Source organism: Neomonachus schauinslandi, chromosome 14 (genome assembly GCF_002201575.2).
Source record: "Neomonachus schauinslandi chromosome 14, ASM220157v2, whole genome shotgun sequence".
NCBI lineage: Eukaryota > Metazoa > Chordata > Mammalia > Carnivora > Phocidae > Neomonachus > Neomonachus schauinslandi.
The window spans coordinates 39999733-40021910 of NC_058416.1; the positions used below are offsets into that span (position 1 = coordinate 39999733).

Consider the following 22178-nt stretch of genomic DNA (forward strand, 5'->3'; position numbering starts at 1 on the left):
GAGAGGGGGGAGGGTCAGAGGGAGAAGCAGGCTCCCTGCCGAGCAGGGAGCCCGATGCGGGACTCGATCCCGGGACTCCAGGATCATGACCTGAGCCGAAGGCAGTCGCTTAACCAACTGAGCCACCCAGGCGCCCTTTACTTTTATTTTTTAAATATTTATTTACTTATTTATTTGAGAGAGTGAGCACACACATGCGAGTGAGCAAGGGAAGGGGCAAAGGGAGAGGGAGAGAGAATCCTCAAGCTGACTCCATGCTGAGCACAGCGCCTGATGCAGGGCTCGATCCTAGGACCCTGAGATCATGACCTGAGCCAAAATCACGAGTCAGATGCTTAACCGACTGAGCCACCCAGGCACCCCTGGAAAGCATATGTTTTTTTAACGTGGAAAGACGGGGTGCCTGGGTGGCTCAGTCACTGGGCATCTGCCTTCGGCTCAGGTCATGATCCCAGGGTGCTGAGATCGAGTCCCACGTTGGGCTCCCTGCTCAGTGGGGAGCCTGCTTCTCCCTCTCCCTCTGCCCCTCCCCTCTGCTTGTGCTCTCTTCAAATAAAGAAATAAAATCTTTAACAACAACAACAACAACAAATAAAGTGGAAAGACATATTAACTCAAATTTACTTTTTTTGGACACCATTACTTAAGCTGGTGATGGTAAGAAGTGAGATAGATAAAGGGGAGAGGAAAGAGTGCAAGCAAGATGGAGGGGGGGGAAAAAAACGTAAGAAGAGACATAGGGAAAGGAAAACAAGAGAGATAAAAAGAACCAATAGATGGATTTTAATTTTAAAGATGGCCATAGTAAGTAAAAGGAAGTCCTGTGCCTCAGGGAAAGATATAAATACTACGGTTTTATAATATATCCAACAGTATTAAGTGAATCCACAATACACAGTATACTTAATGGCCCGATTAAGAGCAAACATAAAAGACAGCTCTTACAGTCCATTTTTACCAAGGCAGAATAAAGAGCCCTTGTTCCTCCAGATATACATTCAGAGATCCTAACCATGAGGGATCTGTGGCTCCATAACACACATGCTACTAAATGTTTCATTAGAAACTCTGATAAGATCTTGCACCAAAGGAAGCTTTGTATAGCTGTGGTAAGGTGGTCGACCTTGCTTCGTTTTGCTCGAGCTACGGAAGTTAAACCTCAAACATGAAATCTACCCCGTCAAGGAAACTGTTACGATTGCTTAACAAAGGACAAAAATAAAAGCAAGTGGAAAAGTGAAAACAAATCTGTTTTACCCATATCCACCTAGGACCCATCGAGGTAGCTGTCTTAAAACACAGTTGTCCCAAGCTTTCATATCCAACTTTTCACATCAATTCTCTCACATCTCTTTATTACTTTTCTTAAAAGTTTCTTTCTTCCTCTTTGTATTCCTTGAACAACAAAGATAAGCATTCTTTTTCTTTTTTCTAAAGATTTTATTTATTTATTTGACAGAGAGAGACACAGCGAGAGAGGGAACACGAGCAGGGGGAGTGGGAGAGGGAGAAGCAGGCTTCCCGCTGAGCAGGGAGCCCGATGTGGGGCTCGATCCTGGGACCCTGGGATCATGACCTGAGCTGAAGGCAGACGCTTAATGACTGAGCCACCCAGGTGCCCCAAAGACAAGCATTCTTGATACAAATTAGAAATGTGGGGACCGTATACTGACAAATGAATTGATAAATTCATGGAGTGTCTAGACACAAAATTATGTAAGACACTGTGAGAGATGGCAGAAGAAACATAAGCCACTGTGCTTGCTCTAAAGCTGTTTATCATCTAATAGAGGGGGAAAAAACCACACCTGGACAAGTAGATATGAAACTGCAATACTAAGGCCAGGCCTCGTGGAATGGAGATCTGGCTGGGACTCTGAAGAATAAGGAGAGTCTTAAAATGATTCTAGAAGGAATGGCAATATTCCTGGCAAGAAGAAGAACATAAAAAGGAAGAGACAGATATAAGAAATACATCAAAGGAAAAATCAAAATATTTGTGAATGATCAGGGTGAAAAAAGGAAGGGGATTTCTAGCCAGGATAATTGAGAGAATGTTCTTGTTTCTGACAGACACCAGAAGTGGGATTAAAAAAAAAACTGGATGACAGAATACTAGGGTGAGTTTGACTTTGTGCATGTTGAATTTTATATGATGACAAAAAATATCAAAGTAAAAATAAGTAATAATCTATTATTACGAATGTAAAAAACTATTATTCTGAGCATTTGCCATGTTCCAGACAGTGCCAAAAGCCATATATATTTTATCATTTTCCCTTACAGCTATTCACCATTCTGTGACATGAATGCTATCTTTTTCCTCATTTTACAAAAACATGAGCAAAAACTTAGATAATAACGTCCCCACATCACAAATAATGAGTGAGAGAATGCCCATGTGACCCCAGGAAGTCTGACTCCAAAGATCATGTATAAATTTTGTAGTCAGACAGCCATGAGTAGGTTATTGAGTCTTAAATATTCAAAAAATATATTAAGCACTAACTCAGTTCCAGTCACTTCAAAGTGCTGGGTACACACACAGTCGCCAATAAAACAGACATAGTCCTTAACCTCACAGAACTTAACTCTGGTGGGGATAACTGAGGTACATTTAAAAATCACAAAAGCATAATTCCAAATGGTGATAAACAGTACAAAGAGAAAGCGCAGGGTACTCAGAAAGCATAACAGGCTATAATGTAGATTAACAATCAAGAAAGGTTCTCTCAAGGGCGCCTGGGTGGCTCAGTTGGTTAAGCGACTGCCTTCGGCTCAGGTCATGATCCCAGGGTCCTAGGATCGAGTCCCGCATCGGGCTCCCGGCTCAGCGGGGAGCCTGCTTCTCCCTCTGACCCTCTCCCCTCTCATGCTGTTTCTCTCTCTCTCTCAAATAAATAAATAAAATAAATAAAAATTAAAAAAAAAAAGGTTCTCTCAAAAAATTCAGACCCTTAGCACATAATCTCTCCTTTGATTACTCTAGACTCTGTATAATAGTATCTTCCCCTTAGTAGTTCAAACGTTAACATATTTAAAACTTTGTGGATTCTTCTCCAAATCTGCTCCCCGTAGCAGCACCCTCACCTACACCTACCTACGCACATCAGAAACCCAGGAGGTATTTTTGACACTTTATACTCTCATTCAGCCCCACATCCAGTCTGGTACCAATTTCCTTCAATTCGCTCTCCTAAGTGCCCCTTGAAACAAACTCTTATTCCCTGTCTAATGCTCTCACCCTAATCCAGCTTCCTTACCTGACCCATCCCAATAGGCACTGAACTGGCTCCACCAATTCTGCTCTTGCCCCCTCCAAGCCGTTCTCCACTCACATGAGAGAGTAGTTATCTTAAAAATATAAACCCGATCTGGGGCGCCTGGGTGGCTTAGATGGTTAAGCATCTGCCTTTGGCTCAGGTCATGATCCCAGGGTCCTGGGATCGAGCCCCACATGGTGCTCCCTGCTCAGCAAGGAAGTCTGCTTCTCCCTCTCCCTCAGCCCCTCCCCCCCCCAGCTTGTGCGCTCTCTCAAATAAATAAATAAAATCTTTAAAAATAGATACATAGGGCGCCTGGGTGGCTCAGTTGGTTAGGCGACTGCCTTCGGCTCAGGTCATGATCCTGGAGTCCCGGGATCGAGTCCCGCATCGGGCTCCCTGCTCGACAGGGAGTCTGCTTCGTCCTCTGACCCTATCCCCTCTCATGTGTTCTCTCTCTCTCTCATTCTGTCTCTCAAATAAATAAATAAAATCTTTGGGGCGCCTGGGTGGCTCAGTTGGTTAAGCGACTGCCTTCGGCTCAGGTCATGATCCTGGAGTCCCGGGATCGAGTCCCACATCGGGCTCCCAGCCCGGCGGGGGGTCTGCTTCTCCCTCTGACCCTCCCCCCTCTCCTGCTCTCTCTCTCTCATTCTCTCTCTCAAATAAATAAATAAAATCTTTAAAAAAAATAGATATATAAACCCGATCAAAGGAGTACACTCTTCCCATGACTCACTATTGCGTTTAGGATAAAATCTAGACTCTTTTCCACGGCCTGCAAGACTTCACATGATCTAACCAGGCTAGTACAGCATCAAAGGAGGAAACCTGCAACAAGGGACACAGGATCACCAGAGAGAAATACTGCAAAGTCCAGAATACAGGAGGAATTATGCCACTGGATTTAAAAATAAAGCTATTCATGGGTGGGCTGCAAGAGTAGCGGGAATGGAGGCCACATAACAGGAGGGGGTGGTCACGGGAGTGATGGGAAGGGAGGAGAGGGAGGTGGTCGGTGAAAGCATTTGTCTGAAAAATGAGACGGTAGGAGTCGGGGGCCAAGTTCACCAGAGCCTACACATAGGAAATTGGAGAAAAGGCAGGGGAGAGGCGGGGACAGTAAACTTCAGAAAGACCCGGTAGGATGAAGTCAGAGGCACGGGTGAAATGATTGGCCGCGTGACAATTTTCTCGGCGGTCTAAGCCAGTAACCGTGAGCACAGAGAGAGGCCACATACCGGGGTGTCACACTCGGTGCAGTTCTGGTACTCAGATTTCATTCTTTTGGCTACATCGGTGGCTGGAACTCCTTCTGAAGGAAGATAGGCCCGGCAATAAGGACAGGTCCATTTATTGTTCTTTAGACTGGTAGCGATACAGGAACGGCAGAATCTGCCCCAAACAAACCAAGAATACGTTATTTTCCTTTTAAGGTATAAGGGAGCCAGCGCTGTGTGTTCCTCTGTGTAAAGTGTATTTTAACGACACCTTGTCCACTAGGAGCTAGCTGTACTGCCAAGTTAGAAGTGCATTTGCATCCTCTACTGGGCAGAGAGCTTCTTACCTTCCCAGTAAGACTGCATTGGAGTCACACGTTCTCGCTACACGCACTGCGTGCATTTGAACATAAGGGCACAAAGTGGTGAAAAGAGTATTCCTGTAAGCCGAATTAAAACTAGAACCCAAAGGATAGCTAATGTGTTCTTTCTTTTCTCTAATCCTATTTTACCCCAAATGTGGGGGGGGAGGGGCGCGGGAATAGGTCTTTGCTCTGCGGGATTTTGTATGTGAGATAAGAATATAGCAAGAAATCCAGGAGGCAAAATACCATGCACGTGATCAGCCTTACAAAATAATTTTAATGTCATCCCCGGGTATAGAAAATTATCTAATCAAAATGAGCACTATTAGGAATGTCCTCCAGGTCAAGAAATTTATTCTCTGGCTTATTTAAAGATGATCATAATAAAATCTTAACATAACCAATAGAATTCACAGAAAATCTGGACCTATTTATAGGAGCTGTTGAAGGCTAAGTGCACACAAAAGTAAAAATGACGGGGCGCCTGGGTGGCTCAGTTGGTTAAGCGACTGCCTTCGGCTCAGGTCATGATCCTGGAGTCCCTGGATCGAGTCCCGCATTGGGCTCCCTGCTCGGCAGGGAGTCTGCTTCTCCCTCTGACCCTCCCCCCTCTCATGTGCTCTCTCTCATTCTCTCTCTCTCAAATAAATAAATAAAATCTTTAAAAAAAAAAAGTAAAAATGACGTTTAGATAAGTTATACACATTAGCGTGGCCTGATAGCTCTTAAAGTGCTCACCATATACTATCTATTTGGGAATATTAATTTATGGCAAAAGTTAAGCTTTTTAAAATTTAAATATACTGGGGCGCCTGGGTGGCTTAGTCGGTTAAGCGTCTGCCTTCGGCTCAGGTCATGATCTCAGGGTCCTGGGATCGAGTCCCACATCGAGCTCCGTGCTCAGCAGGGAGTCAGCTTCTCCCTCTCCCTCTGCCCCTTCCCACCCCTTGCTCTCTTTCTCTCTCTGTCTCAAATAAATAAATAAAATCTTTTAAAAAAATTAAATATATATATATGTAGAAAAGTTCACATATCATAGGTATATAGTTCACTGAAATTTCCCAAACTGAACTCTCAATCATATTAGCCATGACTGATGCTTAAAAGAACTCTCTTCTGCATCTGTTACAAAATTCTTATACACACACAGAGGATGCTGAAGAACATCTGCATTGTTCTTGAGGCATCTGCGTGATGTTTATGCCAGCATCCACTTCCTCTTGCAAATAGCACCCTGATTTCACTCTGCAGGAACTACACCTCTTATATGAGATACAATCTGGTGGAACCTCAATCAAGGTGCCCACAATCCCCTGCTGAAGACAAGATCTGAGTCCTATGCTGTATTTCATTTCTCTGTGCCTCAAGTAGATTACCCGCAAGTTCCAAGACCCAATCTGCCCTTGCATTTCTTTGAGTCCCTAAGAAGTGGTTCTCAGAGTGTAGTCTTGAAGGGTATTTATTACAAGTGGTCCAAATGTTCAAGCTGTAATCCTCATACAACATTTAGGGTTCTGACATGAATTATTCGTTTACATGATTTAGGAGCAAGCAGATGATACTTTGCTTTCTTGGTCAACAAAAGTCTTCCCCTTTCTTCACAACTTACTTGAGTTTTATACCAATACAAACGGAAGACGAATATTGGTGTTGAGCCCTGTGGTGGACACTGATCGACATGCTCTTGTTTAGCTCTCAGAGTAATCCTAACATGCTGCTCTGCTCTCTCCTTCCTTGACTGGAGGCAAACAAAAGTTCAGAGACATGTAACAGCTTGCCGAATTTACACAGCCTGAAGACAGTAGTACTTTGAACCTCAAACAGTTTTGGAAGGAGCTCAAAAGTATGTGTGTAAGGTCCCCAATTACCCCAGTGGTTCCACTTACGATTTTTTGACTTTACAGTGATGTAAAAGCGATACTCAGTCAGGAGAAACTGTACTTCAAATTCTGAATTTTGAGCTTTTCCCGGTAGGCAGGAAATCCTCTTCTTCCCGCGCTGGGCAGCTCCCAGTCAGCCATGCAGATAAACAACTGATACACTTACAATCATTCTGTACCCAGACAACCATTCTGTTTTCCACTTTCAGTACAGTATTCAATAAATGACAGAAAATATTCAACACTTTTATTACGAAATAGGCTTTGTGTTAGATGATTTTGCCTAACTGTGAGCTAACGTAAGTGTTCTGAGCATATTTAAGGCAGACTAACGAAGCTATGATGTTTGGTAGGTTAGGTGTACTAAATGCATTTTGACTTACTTTTTAGGATGGATTTAGTGGGACATAACCCCACTGTGAGTCAAGAAAGATCTGTAGTCCTTTTTAAGTCACCTCAATTCCTCCCAGTGACAAACAGAAGCAGCAAAACTAAAACTATGGATGTACCTGTATAAACCAGTCAACTTTGCACAGAGTACATTTCTACTGTCATTTTGTAGTGCTTTTGCACTTACAACTGATAACTACAACAATGGAAATGCCTAGTAGATATACATGAAAAGTAGCACACTTAAGGCATTTAAAAAAAATCAAGTCCCTCACTGTAACTCCCTTATGTTTGCACAATGATGTTACATGTGGCATGAAACTCTCAAATGAGCATGAGACAGACATTATTGCATTCAATGAGAATATTAGTTGCAAATCCCATAGATCAATTAGCTGTACCCATTTTAACAAAAGTGATTATTAAATGGAGAAAACACATCAAGACTAAGGTGTTTTGGGACAGACCGAACTTGCGGGTTATGAGTATATAAAAACCAGGATTTTTTAAAGTGTTACCAATAAGGAGAGGAATGGATGCTACTGCAGCTTAAGCCTTGCTTTTTGGGGTGCAGAAATAAGATTGCAGAATGGCTTAGTCCAAAAAATCTGAGATTAAAAGTCTCCCCTTAAAGGTACAATTATCAAATTCAAGTCTTGTGAACTGGAGAATTTAACATCCTTACTCTAGTACATTAGCATAAAAAGTACGTGAGTGATCAAACTTTAAATGAATTGTCTAATTAGAATCCATACAGGGCTATTCAGGTTTAGGTAATGTGTGTGTGTGTGTGTGTGTGTGTGTATGATATATATATATACATGTACATATATGCCATATAACAAGGCACAAAAACAAGATAACTCAAAAATAAAACCTCTTAGAAAGCAAAGTGTAGTTGGGAATGCAAACTGGTACAGCCACTCTGGAAAACAGTATGGAGGTTCCTCAAAAAGTTAAAAATAGAGCTACCCTATGACCCAGCAATTGCACTACTAGGTATTTACCCAAAGGATACAAAAGTAGTGATTCAAAGGGGCACCTGCACCCCAATATTTATAGCAGCAATGTCCACAATAGCCAAACCGTGGAAAGAGTCCAGATGTCCATCGACAGATGAATGGATAAAGAAGATGCAGTGTACACACACACACACACACACACACACACACACACACACACACAGGAATATTATGCAGCCATCAAAAATGAAATCTTGCCATTTGCAACGACGTGGATGGAACTAGAGTGTATTATGGTAAGCAAAATAAGTTAGTCAGAGAAAGACGAATACCATATTATTTCACTCATATGTGGAATTTAAGAAACAAAACTGATGAACATAGGGGAAGGGAAGGAAAAAAAAACAGGATAAAAACAGAGAGGGAGACAAACCATAAGAGACTCTTAACTATAGGAAACAGGGTTGCAGGAGGAGAGGTGGGTGGGGAATGGGGTAACTGGGTGATGGACATTAAGGAGGGCACTTGTTGGGATGAGCACTGGGTATTATATGCAGCTGATGAATCACTAAATTCTACCCCAAAATTAATAATACACTATATGTTAACTAACTTGAATTTAAATAAAACAAACGAAAAGAAAGCAAAGTTAGAACTATCTATATAGTATGAGCTATTTATAGGTTTATAGATGTATAAAAACATCTAAAAAGATTTAAAAAAAGAACCTTTACCTACCTTTTGGAGAAATGGGAACTAGAAAGAAGAGGTGGGTATGTGATATAAATAAAAAAGAACATTTACCTAGTGTTTTGGAGAAATGGGAACGGGAAAGAAGAGGTGGGTATTGTCATTGTCAAATTTCAAGTTTGAACCCTATGACCATATTACCTACACAATAAATGATTCTTTAAAAAAGTTAATCACCTACAATCATTGGGATAAATGGTCTGGTAGATTTTTATAAAACAAAACATATAGGCATCTTTTGGTCCTGCAATACCAAGCCCATGTATTCATTAAATAAATAGAAATGAAAACATTTATCTATTTGTACAAGAATATTAATAAGGAATGTATTTGTAACAGCCCCAAACTGGAAATAACCCTGGTGTCCATCAATAAGAAAATGAATAAGCAAACTGGGGCATATTCCTACAATGGAATACCACACAGCAATAAAAAATAACAAATGACTAACATATGCAGCAACATGGATGAACCTCAAAGACATACTGCGTGAAAGAAGCCAGACACAACAGAGCACAGCCTGTATAATTCCGCTTATATGAAGTTCTTGAACAGGCAAAACTCATCTACGGTAGAGAAAAAAAGCACAATGGTTGCCCGTGGGGATATATGGACAGGGATTGGCTGGGAAGGGACATGAGGAAACTCTCTGGAGGTAATGAAAATATTCTATATCTCAATAGGGGTTATACTAAGGATGTATTCATTTCACTACATGTGTAATTTACCTTAAACATAAATCTGGTTAATAACATGCATCTTTTTTAAAAAAGATTTTATTCATTTATTTGAGATAGAGAGAGAGAGCAAGTGAAAGAACACAAGCCAGGGGACAGAGGAAGAGGGAGAAGCAGGCTTCCTGCGGAGCAGGGAGCCCTATGCAGGGCTCGATCCCAGGACCCCGGGATCATGACCTGAGCCAAAGGCAGACGCTTAACCAACTGAGCCATCCAGGCGCCCCAATATTATGCATCTTGATATAAGAAAGAAATAGAGTGTGCTGATCATTGTAACCTACTCTGAAATGTATCCAAAAAGAAGATAGACTGATGATGGATAGGTATGTGATAAAATGAGAACTAAAAGCAATATGGCAAAATTAATAATTGTAGAATCTAGGTAGTGAATATATAGGTGTTCACTTTACATTTCTTTCAACTTAGCTCTATGTTTAAAATTTTTCATAATAAAATGTTAGGGGAAAAAATGCTAGAAAAAATTAACCACCTTACTAGGACTTAAATTTTCTTTACTCTTGAGAAAAACTGAGTTGTAAAATTAGGAAGGGAAATGTTTGGAGGATGAGAGGCCTGAAATTTTTAATGGAACATGAAGAGAAAAACATTTTTATTTTTTTTATCTTTTTTATTTTATTTTTTTAAGATTTTATTTATTTATTTGACAGAGAGAGTAACAGAGCACAAGCAGGGGGAGTGGCAGGCAGAGGGAGAGAGAGAAGCAGGCTCCCCGCCAAGCAGGGAGCCCAATGTGGGGCTTGATCGCAGGACCCTGGGATCATGACCTGAGCCGAAGGCAGATGCTTAACCAACTGAGCCACCCAGGCGCCCCAGAAAAACATTTTTAAAAATATATTTTTAAGGGCATCCAAATTCAGTGTGAGGAAAAGATTACACTGCATTTATGATTATTTAAACAAACGTAAAGAGCACAGAACAATCTAGAATGTAACAAAAGGCTGAAGAGAGAAAATACAAACCGTCTAAAACTGGATAGTGTAGCTTCTAGCAACAATAGTTAATCCATGGTTATAGAGAAGACTATGAGAGAATGTATAAAACTGCACAAACCGGGCGCCTGGGTGGCTCAGTTGGTTAAGCGACTGCCTTCTGCTCAGGTCATGATCCTGGAGTCCCGGGATCGAGTCCCACATCGGGCTCCCTGCTCGGCGGAGGGTCTGCTTCTCCCTCTCCTGCTCTCTGTCTCTCATTCTCTCTCTCTCAAACAAATAAATAAAATCTTTAAAAAAATAAAAAAAATAAAAAAACAAAAAACTGCACAAACCTCCCTAGACCTACCCATGTAAGCATTCATGCACCGGTGAAATTTTTAGCAATAGCTTACTTTTGCCAGCTGCTCATGCCAGGGATGAAATTGTGGCAGTGCATAAGGTCCCTGCTCTCAGAGTTCTAGAATGGGGAGGGAGGCAATAAGCAGGTAAACTGACTGACAAATGATAAATGCTGGGGCGCCTGGGTGGCTCAGTCGTTAAGCGTCTGCCTTCGGCTCTGGTCGTGATCCCAGGGTCCTGGGATCGAGCCCCGCATCGGGCTCTCTGCTCAGCGGGAAGCCTGCTTCTCCCTCTCCCACTCCCCCTGCTTGTGTTCCTCTCTCGCTGTGTCTCTCTCTGTTGAATAAATAAATAAAGTCTTTTTTAAAAAAATGATAAATGCTTTGAGAAGAAGAAAACAGCTGACAATGAAAATAGAGTGAATGGGGCAAGGGGAGCATTTAGATGGGTGGTCCCTGAGATGATATTTGAAGGCACCCCTCTAAAGAAGATCTGGGAATGGTTTTCCAAACTGAAAAAAAAAAAAAGGGTACAAAAGATAGGGACCATCCTGCTGAGGTATAGAAAGCCAGCATGCTTGAGAGGCAGGGGGCCCCAGGGAGAGTACGTGGAGACGTGGGAGGGGGCGTAAAGTGGGCAGGAGACAGAGCATAAAGCCATAACTAAGGGTGATGGGAAGGCACTGGAGGGTTTTAAATAGGAGGGTGACATAATTTGATTTAAATTACATAGATCACTCTGGTTCTTGTGTAAAGAACAGATTACGGAGGTACAAGAGCCAAAGCAGTGAGGAGCTCAGGTTTAAGCCATCGTAAGAGCCAGTTCAAGAGAGGATGATGGCCTAGACCAACAAAGTAACAGGAGGCAGTGTAAGTGGACAGATTTAGGATTTATTTTGGAAGTGAGGCAAAGGGACTTACAACATACCAAATGACAACAAATACATTATCCTAAGTGAGAGAAGTCAAACACAAGAGACTACTTATTGTATGATTCCAAAACTTAGTGACAGAAAGCAGATGGGGTTGTTGGAGCCAGGGGTTTGGGGAGGGGATTGTCTACAAGGGACATGAAGGAACTTTTTAGGGCAATGGAATTAACTGTTCTAGATCTTGTTTGTGGAGGTAGTCACATAATTACCAAAATTTGTCAACTTGTACATTTTGTGTGAATTGTACTATATCACCTCAATAAAGCTAAAAAGCAACACAACAAAACAAAAATGCCCCAGTGACAACAGGCCCGAAACGACAAGTATGAAGCAGATCACAGAAATACATACCGCTCAGAACCATTCACAATCTTGCAGGCCTACCTCCTACACCACCCCAGGCACACAGTAGTTACTCAGTAAATTGAAATAACTCAATCAGTTATGAGGAACGGATCAAAGGAGAATTTTCTTGGCAGGGCCCAACATTTGCATTAATAAGGAAGAGTGTTAGGTCCTTCTGAAAGAACCCAAGGGATAGAAACGAACACAAACCTAAGGAGATAAGGGATTCCTATTTGTCTGCCCCCCCCTCTCCACCTTCAAAAGGTAGTTGAGAATGATGAATCATAAAAGACATAATCACAATGAGGAGAAATTAGGTGAAAGACAGAAGCTGAAGATAGAAGTCAATTACATTTTTTTTAGACCAGTTCAATGTTTTCAAAAATTCTGAGTGAGTTGCCATTGCTTTAACATCAGATTTTGCGGGGTGCCCGGGTGGCTCGGTCAGGCTCCGTGCTGGGCGTGGAGCCTGCCTAAGATTCTCTCTCTCCCTCTCCCTCTGCCCCTCCCCACCTAAAAAAATTTTTTTTAAAAAAATCAGATTTTGGGCGCCTGGGTGGCTCAGTTGGTTAAGCGACTGCCTTCAGCTCAGGTCGTGATCCTGGAGTCCTGGGATCGAGTCCCATATCGGGCTCCCTGCTCGGCGGGGGGGTCTGCTTCTCCCTCTGACCCTCTTCCCTCTCGTGCTCTCTGTCGCTCATTCTCTCTCTCTCTCAAATAAATAAATAAAATCTTTAAAAAAAAAATCAGATTTTACAACTAAACCCAGATTTCTGGCTTCTTTTAAAAGCTAGTCTCCTCCAACTCTGGACTCAATTCCCATGTGGTCACATGGGCTGGCACACCCATCCTCATCCTGTGGAGGACTCACCCTCCACATTCATTTACATCACTTGCAGTTTGCAGCTCCTGAAGACATGAGTTAGGAACTGGATAATGACTCTAAGAACTTTGAAACCAGACGGAAACTTAAATACCCTGCTCCCTCTGATAACTTTATTAACCCCTGTTTCCCTAAATTAAGTGATTATCAATAAAAACCCTTTATAATGAAGAGGTCAGCAAAGCACTGTAGAAAAATGAGGAAAGTCTTGCTGAAGACACTGGGTAAAATTAGGTACTCAATCTTAAGAGCTAAAACCGAACCCTGAGTATCATAAATTTAAGGAGGGAAGGGATGCATCAGGGATTCCATGGGGTCCAGGGCTAGACAGGCAAAGTAAGTATTCAGACATGGTCCCCAAATAGGACTCTGCAAGAGCCACTGGCAACATGAGGCCGATCTAACATTTTATTTATGTTCTCAACACTAGGCTGCCTCACTGTGGGGAGGCCAATACGAAGCTGAATGAAAATCTTGAGGGGCTTGGTGAGCTTGAAAATGTAAACAGAGTAAGGAAAGTTGTTATTGTTATTCCAAGTGATAAGAGTCTCAGGCCAAAACATTCCAATGTAAGGCAATAAACACACACACACACACACACACACTCCCTCTTCACCTACAGGTTCGGCCTGAGTGCAGCTATTCCTAGAGCAAAGCCCTCCAGCCGCCCACTGCCCCTGAGATTTCCTTTGATGTTATTTCTGTATTCACTTAGGTTCCATCAAAGTTCATCCTGGGAATCATTCAGCCTCCAAGACCTGACTCTACATATCTCTACACCGCATTACGTGTTGATTTAAAATGTAACCTCCTCAAGACAATTTTATTTCCTTTAACTTAAAATCTTAGCGGGGTGCCTCTCTAGAACCTTCAAATGCGGTCCTCAACTTGCTGTATTTTACTGTCAATGAAACAGGGTTAGCTAGAGCTGTGCTTCAAACTTTAAAGTGAATATAAATCACCTGAACATCCTATTAAAATGCAGGTTCTGATTTAGTAGGTGGGAGATGGGGCCCAAGATTCTGTAATGTTACCAGTCCATGGGGCTGGTAGCCAAGTCTAAGGAAAATCTGGGCATAAAACTCCATCTGCTACATTATTTAGGTTCTGTTTGCTAGAGAATACATAATTTAATAGATCACTACTATTTAATTTGCCTGCGACAATACTAATGTTACTAAGTAAACACAGAGCAGTCCAACCACCAGAGGAGGCAAATTTCAGGCCAGCTTAATTACATCCTTCTGAAATTCTCAGGAATCCAGGGACAGATGAGTAACCCCATAAAAAGAAAGGAGTTCAGAAACTATCACGGGACTCCTATCTATTACTCAATCACATAGCATCCATTGGCTGGCACTATAGAGTGGCTGTCCCTGCTTGAGAGGCATTCACTCAAGTATTCCAACTGCATGGCATTTTAGAATCATCCATTAATTCAACGAATATTGAACACCTACTAAGCGCCAGACCTTGAAGGACTGGCAATGTAAAAAGTAGCATTCCTTTCCTAGAGCAAAGGCTCTCCAGACTTTTTGGACCTTGATGGTACAAAAGACTCTAACCATCCCTTTTTCTTTTTTTTTTTTTTTTGAAGATTTTATTTATTTATTTGACAGAGAGACACAGCGAGAGAGGGAACATAAGCAGGGGAAGTGGGAGAGGGAGAAGAAGGCCTCCCTCTGAGCAGGGAGCCCGATGCGGGGCTTGATCCCAGGACCCCGGGATCATGACCTGAGCTGAAGGCAGACACTTAATGACTGAACCACCCAGGCGCCCCTAGCCATCCCATTTTAAGTGACGCTTACCCAAGCACATTGGGAGGAGGAAGAATTCTATATACATTGGTTTTAGCCATCAGGGGCCTGGATGTTCATATTTAAACTTCAAAGTTTCGTCTTAAAGTCAAGTCACAGGCCAAGTAATATGTCAGTGATAACTGAAAATCAGATGGGAATTTCCACAATATTCCACCTCTTCAATCAACTCCCTGCATCTTTGCCCATTTAATGCCCTACATCCCTTGAAATGGATGAGCCGTCCATTCTCCTGCTAAGGCCAAGCCTCCTCCTGGCTCCCAACGCCCCACTTTAAGTCCCAGCTCCTCTCTCCTACTCAAGGCCATTGCTTCTGAAATTCTCTCTTCTGTGCATCAGTTTCCCCCTCGCTATTGGCTCATTTCCATAACCATAGAGAATATTCCATTTTTCTTCTCTTAAAAGAAAAAAAAATTTTTTTAAAGAAAACGCTCTCAGATGCCTGGGTGGCTCAGTGGGTTAAGCAGCTGCCTTAGGCTCAGGTCATGATCCCGGGGTCCTGGGATCGAGCCCCGCATTGGGCTCCCTGCTCAGCGGAGAGCCTGCTTCTCCCTCTGCCTGCCTCTCTGCCTACTTGTGCTCTCTCTCTGTCAATAAATAAATAAAATCTTTAAAAAAAAAAAACCTCTCTTAATCCCTCCTCTCCTTCCAGTTATTGCCCCAACTTCTCTCCTTCACTTTGCTTCCCAACTCCGTGAAAGGGCCTTCTATGCTCCCTGTCCCTGGCTCCTGTGATCACTCACGAATCCACTCCAGTTGGGCAGGGGCACCCACCATCCCACTAAAACTGCTCTTCGCAAGGTCACCAAGAGCCTCCACATTACTAAATCCAGCGGTCAACTCTCTTGTATAGAAATCTTCCAGAATACCTTCATGTCTGTTGAATGTAATTAATAATTTTAAAAATGACGGCTTGTATTTTCTATATCTTTGGTATTTTTAAATTTCATTTTTTCCATAATACAGTTTTTATTTTATAAAAGTATCGGTCAGCGATGGGCTAAAAACACGACAAAATGAACAAAACCTCACTGGTTCTTTACAGCCGACAATTTGAGAAGCGCTGCTCTAAATATCCTCAAATTGCAACTCCCCCACATACTTCCTATCCCTTCCTTGCTTATTTTTTTTATCCTTAACACCCGTCACTATATAACAAGCGACATACGCCATGCTCGAATCTTGCTTATCGGCCACCTGCCACATAAGAATGCAAACCCCATAAGCATACGTGTCTACGTGCTCGGCACAGAACAGGGCATATTTGCTGCATCGATAAATGACAGCACTCCATGCGAGAGCAGATCTAACCAAACAACCTATAACCAACCAAAACGATAAGGATGAAGTAAATGAACAATGATTTTATTTTATTTTTTAAAAATTTTTTTTAAGATTTTATTTATTTATTTGAGAGAGAGAGAATGAGAAAGAGCGAGCATGAGAGGGAGGAGAGTCAGAGGGAGAAGCAGACTCCCCGCCAAGCAGGGGGCCCGATGCGGGATTCGATCCCGGGACTCCAGGATCATGACCGGAGCTGAAGGCAGTTGTTGAACCAACTGAGCCACCCAGGCGCCCCAACAATGATTTTATTTTAAAGAACATTGTGTGGATTCCTACTGTCTGCTTAGGCAACACGTAGGTGTGTGCATGGTTACCTAACAGCCAGACTTCTTAGTATAATCCTAAAGGGCCTACAGGAAAGCCTGATATTGATCTAATTTGTGTTTTTTTTTTTTTTAAGATTTTATTTATTTATTTGACAGAGAGAATGAAAGAGCACAAGCAGGGGGAGCAGCAGAGGGAGAGGAAGAAGCAGGCCCCCTTCCGAGCAGGGAGCCTGATGTGGGACTTGATCCCAGGACCCCGGGATCAGGACCTGAGCCGAAGGCAGATGCTTAACCATCTGGGCCACCCAGGTGCCCCTAATTTGTGTTTTTGATAACCAGATTTTAATAACCCTTAAAAACTCAGTTGGTAGATGTGATGGTTAGTCTTGTATGTCAACTTGGGTGGGCTACGGGACTCAGTTATTTAATCAAACACTTATCTAGGTGTTGCTGTGCTGGTATTTTGTAGATGTGTAACATCTATAATTGGCTGACTTTAAGTAAAGAGATTATTATCCTCAATAATGTAAAGCAACTCCTTAAAATCAGTCTTTCTCACACATGCACACATACACACACACACACACATATACATACACTATTGGTTGTTTCTCGAGAGAACCCGCCCTAACAGATAATATACAAGTAGGTAATAAATATCTGTAATAATAAATAAGACAAATGGCTTTAATCTTATGTAGAAAAAAGAAGTCTTTGGGATTGCACCCCTTCTGTAAGAATGAAAGGGGCAGCAAAATGGGTGAAAGGGGGCCTAAAGGTACAAACTTCCACGTATAAATCAATCAGTCATGGGGCTCTAATGTACAGCATGGTGGCTATAGTTAATAATACTGGGCTGTATATTTTGAAGATTGCTAAGACAATAGATCTTAAAAAGTTCTCAACACACAAGAAAAAATGTGTAATTATGTATGTAGACAGATGTTAACTAGACTTTCTGTGGTGTTCATTTTCCAATATATACAAAGATAGAATCATTATGTTGAACACCTGAAACTAATATATTATATGTCAATTATACCTTGATAAAAATTTTTTAATAAAAAATAAAATATACTATATTTTAAAAAAAGAATGAAAGCACTGATGTATATTTCTGGGTCAGTTGAAAACTCTTTAGAAAACTCTTGGACTCTACTTAGAGAACCACTAATTTGATGCAGGTTGTAACTTGACCACAAAGGGCAAGTTTTAATCCGCTTACCTGAAAGCTCATTAGAATGATCCTCAACAGTTTCATTTTAAAAATTAGGCAAATTCTGTGACTTAGAGCAATTTAATCAAATCAGTTCATTTTATTTATTTTTTTTTTTAAAGACTTTAGCTCTTTTTTTTTTTTTAAAGATTTTATTTATTTATTTGAGAGAGAGAATGAGAGACAGAGAGCATGAGAGTCAGAGGGAGAAGCAGACTCCCTGCCGAGCAGGGAGCCCGATGCGGGACTCGATCCCGGGACTCCAGGATCATGACCTGAGCCAAAGGCAGTCGCTTAACCAACTGAGCCACCCAGGCGCCCAACTCAGTTCATTTTAATCAACTCAGTTCAATGAAGATGTGGCTCTTCGTACCCTCAAGTATGCTCCAGTCTGTACCTATTAGCTTTGTTAGACCCATTCTCAACCTCTTGATGCTTTTAGATAACTCCCTTAGCTCCAGCTCTGACCTTTCCCCAAATCCATTAATGGTCCCAGTACCTTGGGGATGTTTCCATTTGGGTATCTCCCTATCAGACTACTATACACTTGACAAGCCCCATCACGAGTTCATTACCTCGGGGGCTGAACTCTGCCCCCCTTTATCTCTGTCACCTGTTAGGGAGTTGCCTTCCACTCCTTTCTCCCCCTTTATTTATCATACCCAACTGGTCAACACATTTCTTTATAAATACTTATTTTAAATGTAAATCAGATTCCCTTTCAGTTTCATTTATACAGTGTCAACTTACCTACTCCCTCCCCCCGCCCCCCACTGATAACGGAAGATAAGGCAGAGGTAGGAAGCCTTTTCCCCAAAATCTTTTTTAACAACTGATACAGAGATATGAATAAAGTCAATTTGAAATGACAGCACATTAAAATAGAACTTCTTAATTAAAGGCCACCAAAGGAAAAAGAACCAAGCTAAAAGGAAGGCTAGAAATGTCATAGATCTATCTTTTGCGGCCCAGTTTTATTCCAAAAGAAATATAGATAAGAAATAATACCCATTCCTGGGTTTTTCATTTGTGGAATGACTTTAAAGGAAATAGAAATTATGTGTTGAGGCTTTATGATGGGCTACTTTTACATTTTCTAAATACTCATAAAAATTCCATTTTCACCCTATTTTACAAATGAAGAAACAGTCAAAGAGATTAAGCAACGTGGTGGTCACACAGCAGGTCAGTGGCAGGGCTGAATTTCAAATCCTGCTCTCTCAAGCCCACTGTTTCTATAATTTATAGAGTGTTACATACATATTCATTCAATGTATTTTTGCCATTATTAATAACTTGCTTGACTCAAAATAGGTTTATAAACAGAAATCAGCATCAATAAATGAGTTCAACAAGTTTGGAAATTAGCTTCAATATGGGGTAACATAGAGAGATTTCATTTGCATTTCTTCATTTTCCAATTTAAGGTCAATGGAAGAGAATAATTCATTTAGGAAGTATAAATGGTGTTAACAGCACTCACCATCTCCACTGCAGAAGGAACTCCAGTTAACATTTTATAAAGTGGAAGGGGCCCAAGTAAATTTGCCAAAAGGAGGAATATGGAAATTCTGCCCACAGCCAGAACAATGGACACAGATTTGTCAAAACAAAGAACAGTAAAGTGAGGGAAGGCCATTCGTCCAGCCCTTGTTGTGCTACTTCATGACTATTTTTCCAGTTGCTCGTTTCCTATTCAAACTCTAACAAAGAAAAGATTAAACAAAAGATTTAACTTTTTACACATTTATATTACCCTTTAGCAGAGGCAAAAACACTGCAAACAGTAAGTTACAGCCTTCAACATCTAAACCGGGGAAAACAATTCCTAATCAGATAACAATCTCCAATATCAAAGTCACTCAATTCAGTTCTACAAAAGGAACCTTCAAGACTTGATGCCCACTGTGCATCTTTGGTGCAACTTTAAAGTTTTAATGCTCATACAGACTAAATTTACCCGTAGTTATCAGGAGGTTTTTACTGCACTGAACTAATATGTATCTTGGCTTCCATCTTGGCCTTGGGATTTATGTCAATGAGCTACATCTGAACAGCTGGGAAACAACATCAGTAATCAGTCAGGAGGTCAATTAGGCTGGAGTTTAAAGTACAAGGCTGAAACAACAGGCCTTGGAAATACAGCCACAAAATAATGCCCAGGGCACTCTCTATTTAAACACTTGTGTGGGCTGCATTTTTCTTCCTGTATCATACCCTGCCTTTCAGTGGTGCTTCTCGGTTACTAGTCTCTAGGTGTCAAGGACCACCTAAGTCCTCTGAAAAACATTTTGTGCCCTTGCATTTATAATACGGTCTTTTTTCCCTGGTAAGCCCAAAGCACTTACTAGCCATTGCGGTATTGCCCTGGTGCTTCATCAAACTATAGTTAAACGGTCAGCCAAAGAAGACATTAAGTGGGCTTCCGCTCTATGCAACTCCCCCCCCCGCCCCGCCCACCCCAACACTCACACACTGGGTCGCACACCCATGCAGCCACGGAAAGAAAACTTCTACGTAAACAGAGAACACGAATCCACAGATCCAACTCCCATTACTAGTTACTCAAGCACAAATTAAGGACGTGCCAATTTTATATAGGGATTTTGTTTTTAAACTCTTTTTAGAAACTACTCATTTTTATGTACACTTTCCATCGATTTATGGAAGCGCTGCGTAAGACAGGTAGTCTGCAACCTCCTGTCACTTCGTGGTCGGATTTTAAAGGGCTACACTCAACGGCTCGGTGCTAACGTTCAATTCCCAGCCCCACCCTGGCGGGTACTTAAACTCCTACGACCACAGACTCACTTGGACGTTCCAATTTGCGTTGATCTTTGAGGTGCCTGAGTGTTTGTATTAGGAAAGGGAGGTGGGGGTGGAAGGCCAGTTTGCACAGATCTTTGTTTGCTCAAGAGGCTAGCCTCAGTGGGCGTTCTGGAACACGTGCAGACAGCCGGCAAAACAAAACCGACCTGGGGTGCGGGGTGGGGGGCGGTGAGGGAAGCACCTTCGGATTAACAGAGCTCAGCGGGATAACTGTTCTGCAGGAGCCCACTGCCTTGTGCCCAGGCGGGTGCTGGCTGTCCAGCCAAGAGCACCCTCCCCCGCTGGGGCGCCCTGGCTCCTGGCGGGTCCCGCGCCTGGGAACCCCATCTCTGGGCTGTACACCTGGGCTTCGGGAGCAAGCGGCGACGGGCATGGCGGGGTGGTGCGAGGGGCGCTGCAGGGCCCGCTTGTTGCTGTTTTCGCCTCCTGAAATCCTGTGTCACCTTCCGACCGGTCAATTTTCCCGTGGCCTGGACTCGACGGGTCCGGCTGTCTCCCTGCAGTAGCTCCATTCAGGCGCTGGCTTCTGAAATCCCCCCTGCCCTCGCCTCCCCCAACCTCGCCCTCCCCAGAAGTGGGCGCGCAAGCCGAGCTTCCCTGGCACTTACACGTGGCCACAGCGGGTCCGGACGGGCTGGTGCAACACCTCGAGGCACACGGAGCAGTCGAAGGACGTGACGGGCAGCTCGGGGTCCCCCTTGCGCTCCAGGGCCCGCGGGGCGGCCGAGGCGGGGGCGGATTTGCCGCTATCGCTGCTCAGCACGGAGCCCATCGCTGCGCCTCTCGCCCAGACAGCTGCCAAGGGCTCAGCGCCTGCTGCCGGGTTGTTTTGTTGTCCTGCGGTAGAGGGAGGAAGGAAGTCCCGGCCCAGCTGTGCTCGCCGCCTCCCCGCGCGCCCAGCTTGAGCAGCCTAGCAGCAGGCTCAGCCGCGGCGCCCAACCTCCGTCTAGGGCAGACGAGTGCGCGGCCGCGCCTGGAGTTGGCTTTCGCGTGGAGACGTGCGGGCGGAGGAGGCCGCCGCACGGTGCGCGCTGCGACAGCCCGGGCTCCTGGGAGGATTGAAACCTGAAACCTCAACTGCGGAGCCGAGGACCTGGGCCGGCTGTGAGTCTTCCGGGCTCTCGCAGGCAGCGTCCTTACCCATTCTTGCAAGTTCGGGAGAGTGTGGGTCTGGTCGTGCTTTAAGCGAACCAGAACGCATTTGTAAGGTGATGGTCCTGTCTGCCCTGCACTGTTGTAATCATAATAGGCAACAAAGAGATCTATGACTGAGCGTGTCCTAAGACAGTGCTAACCAAGACTTCAGTCATATCGAGTCAATACTCCATTAATGGAGAGGTAGCATGGGGCGGTGGAAAGGGTTCTGGAGACCCGGATTTCCTGGGCTCAGGGTCCCCTGCTGTTGATCCTACTCCCTGCCCCAATATCTTTTAGACATGACCAAATATATCGTTTTGTAAGTTACACATGTGGGGCGCCTGGGTGGCTCAGTCGGTTAAGGGTCTGCCTTCTGCTTGGGCATGCTCTCCGGGTCCTGGAATCGAGCCGGGCATCAGGCGCCCCGCTCAGCGGGGAGCCGGCTTCTCCCTCTCCCTCTGGCCCTCTCCCTCTGCTTGTGCGCGCTCTCTCTCTCAAATAAATAAATAAATAAATAAATAAATAAATAAATAAATAAATAAATAAATAAA

The 22178-nt window shown here is 43.1% G+C and overlaps 1 protein-coding gene across 1 annotated transcript in view; it reads right to left on the bottom strand.

Annotated features, from left to right (window-relative positions):
• The window catches only part of RNF125 (ring finger protein 125), a 36818-nt gene extending 15389 nt beyond the window's left edge, over nt 1-21429 (bottom strand). The window contains exons 1-2 of the mRNA XM_021686285.2: nt 21099-21429; nt 4505-4658 (exon numbers count right to left, since the gene is read on the bottom strand). Coding sequence (XP_021541960.1) covers nt 4505-4658; nt 21099-21262 — 318 coding nt within the window. The 5' untranslated portion in view covers nt 21263-21429. The remainder of the gene's footprint in view (nt 1-4504; nt 4659-21098) is intronic.
• Nucleotides 21430-22178: the final 749 nt, after the last annotated feature.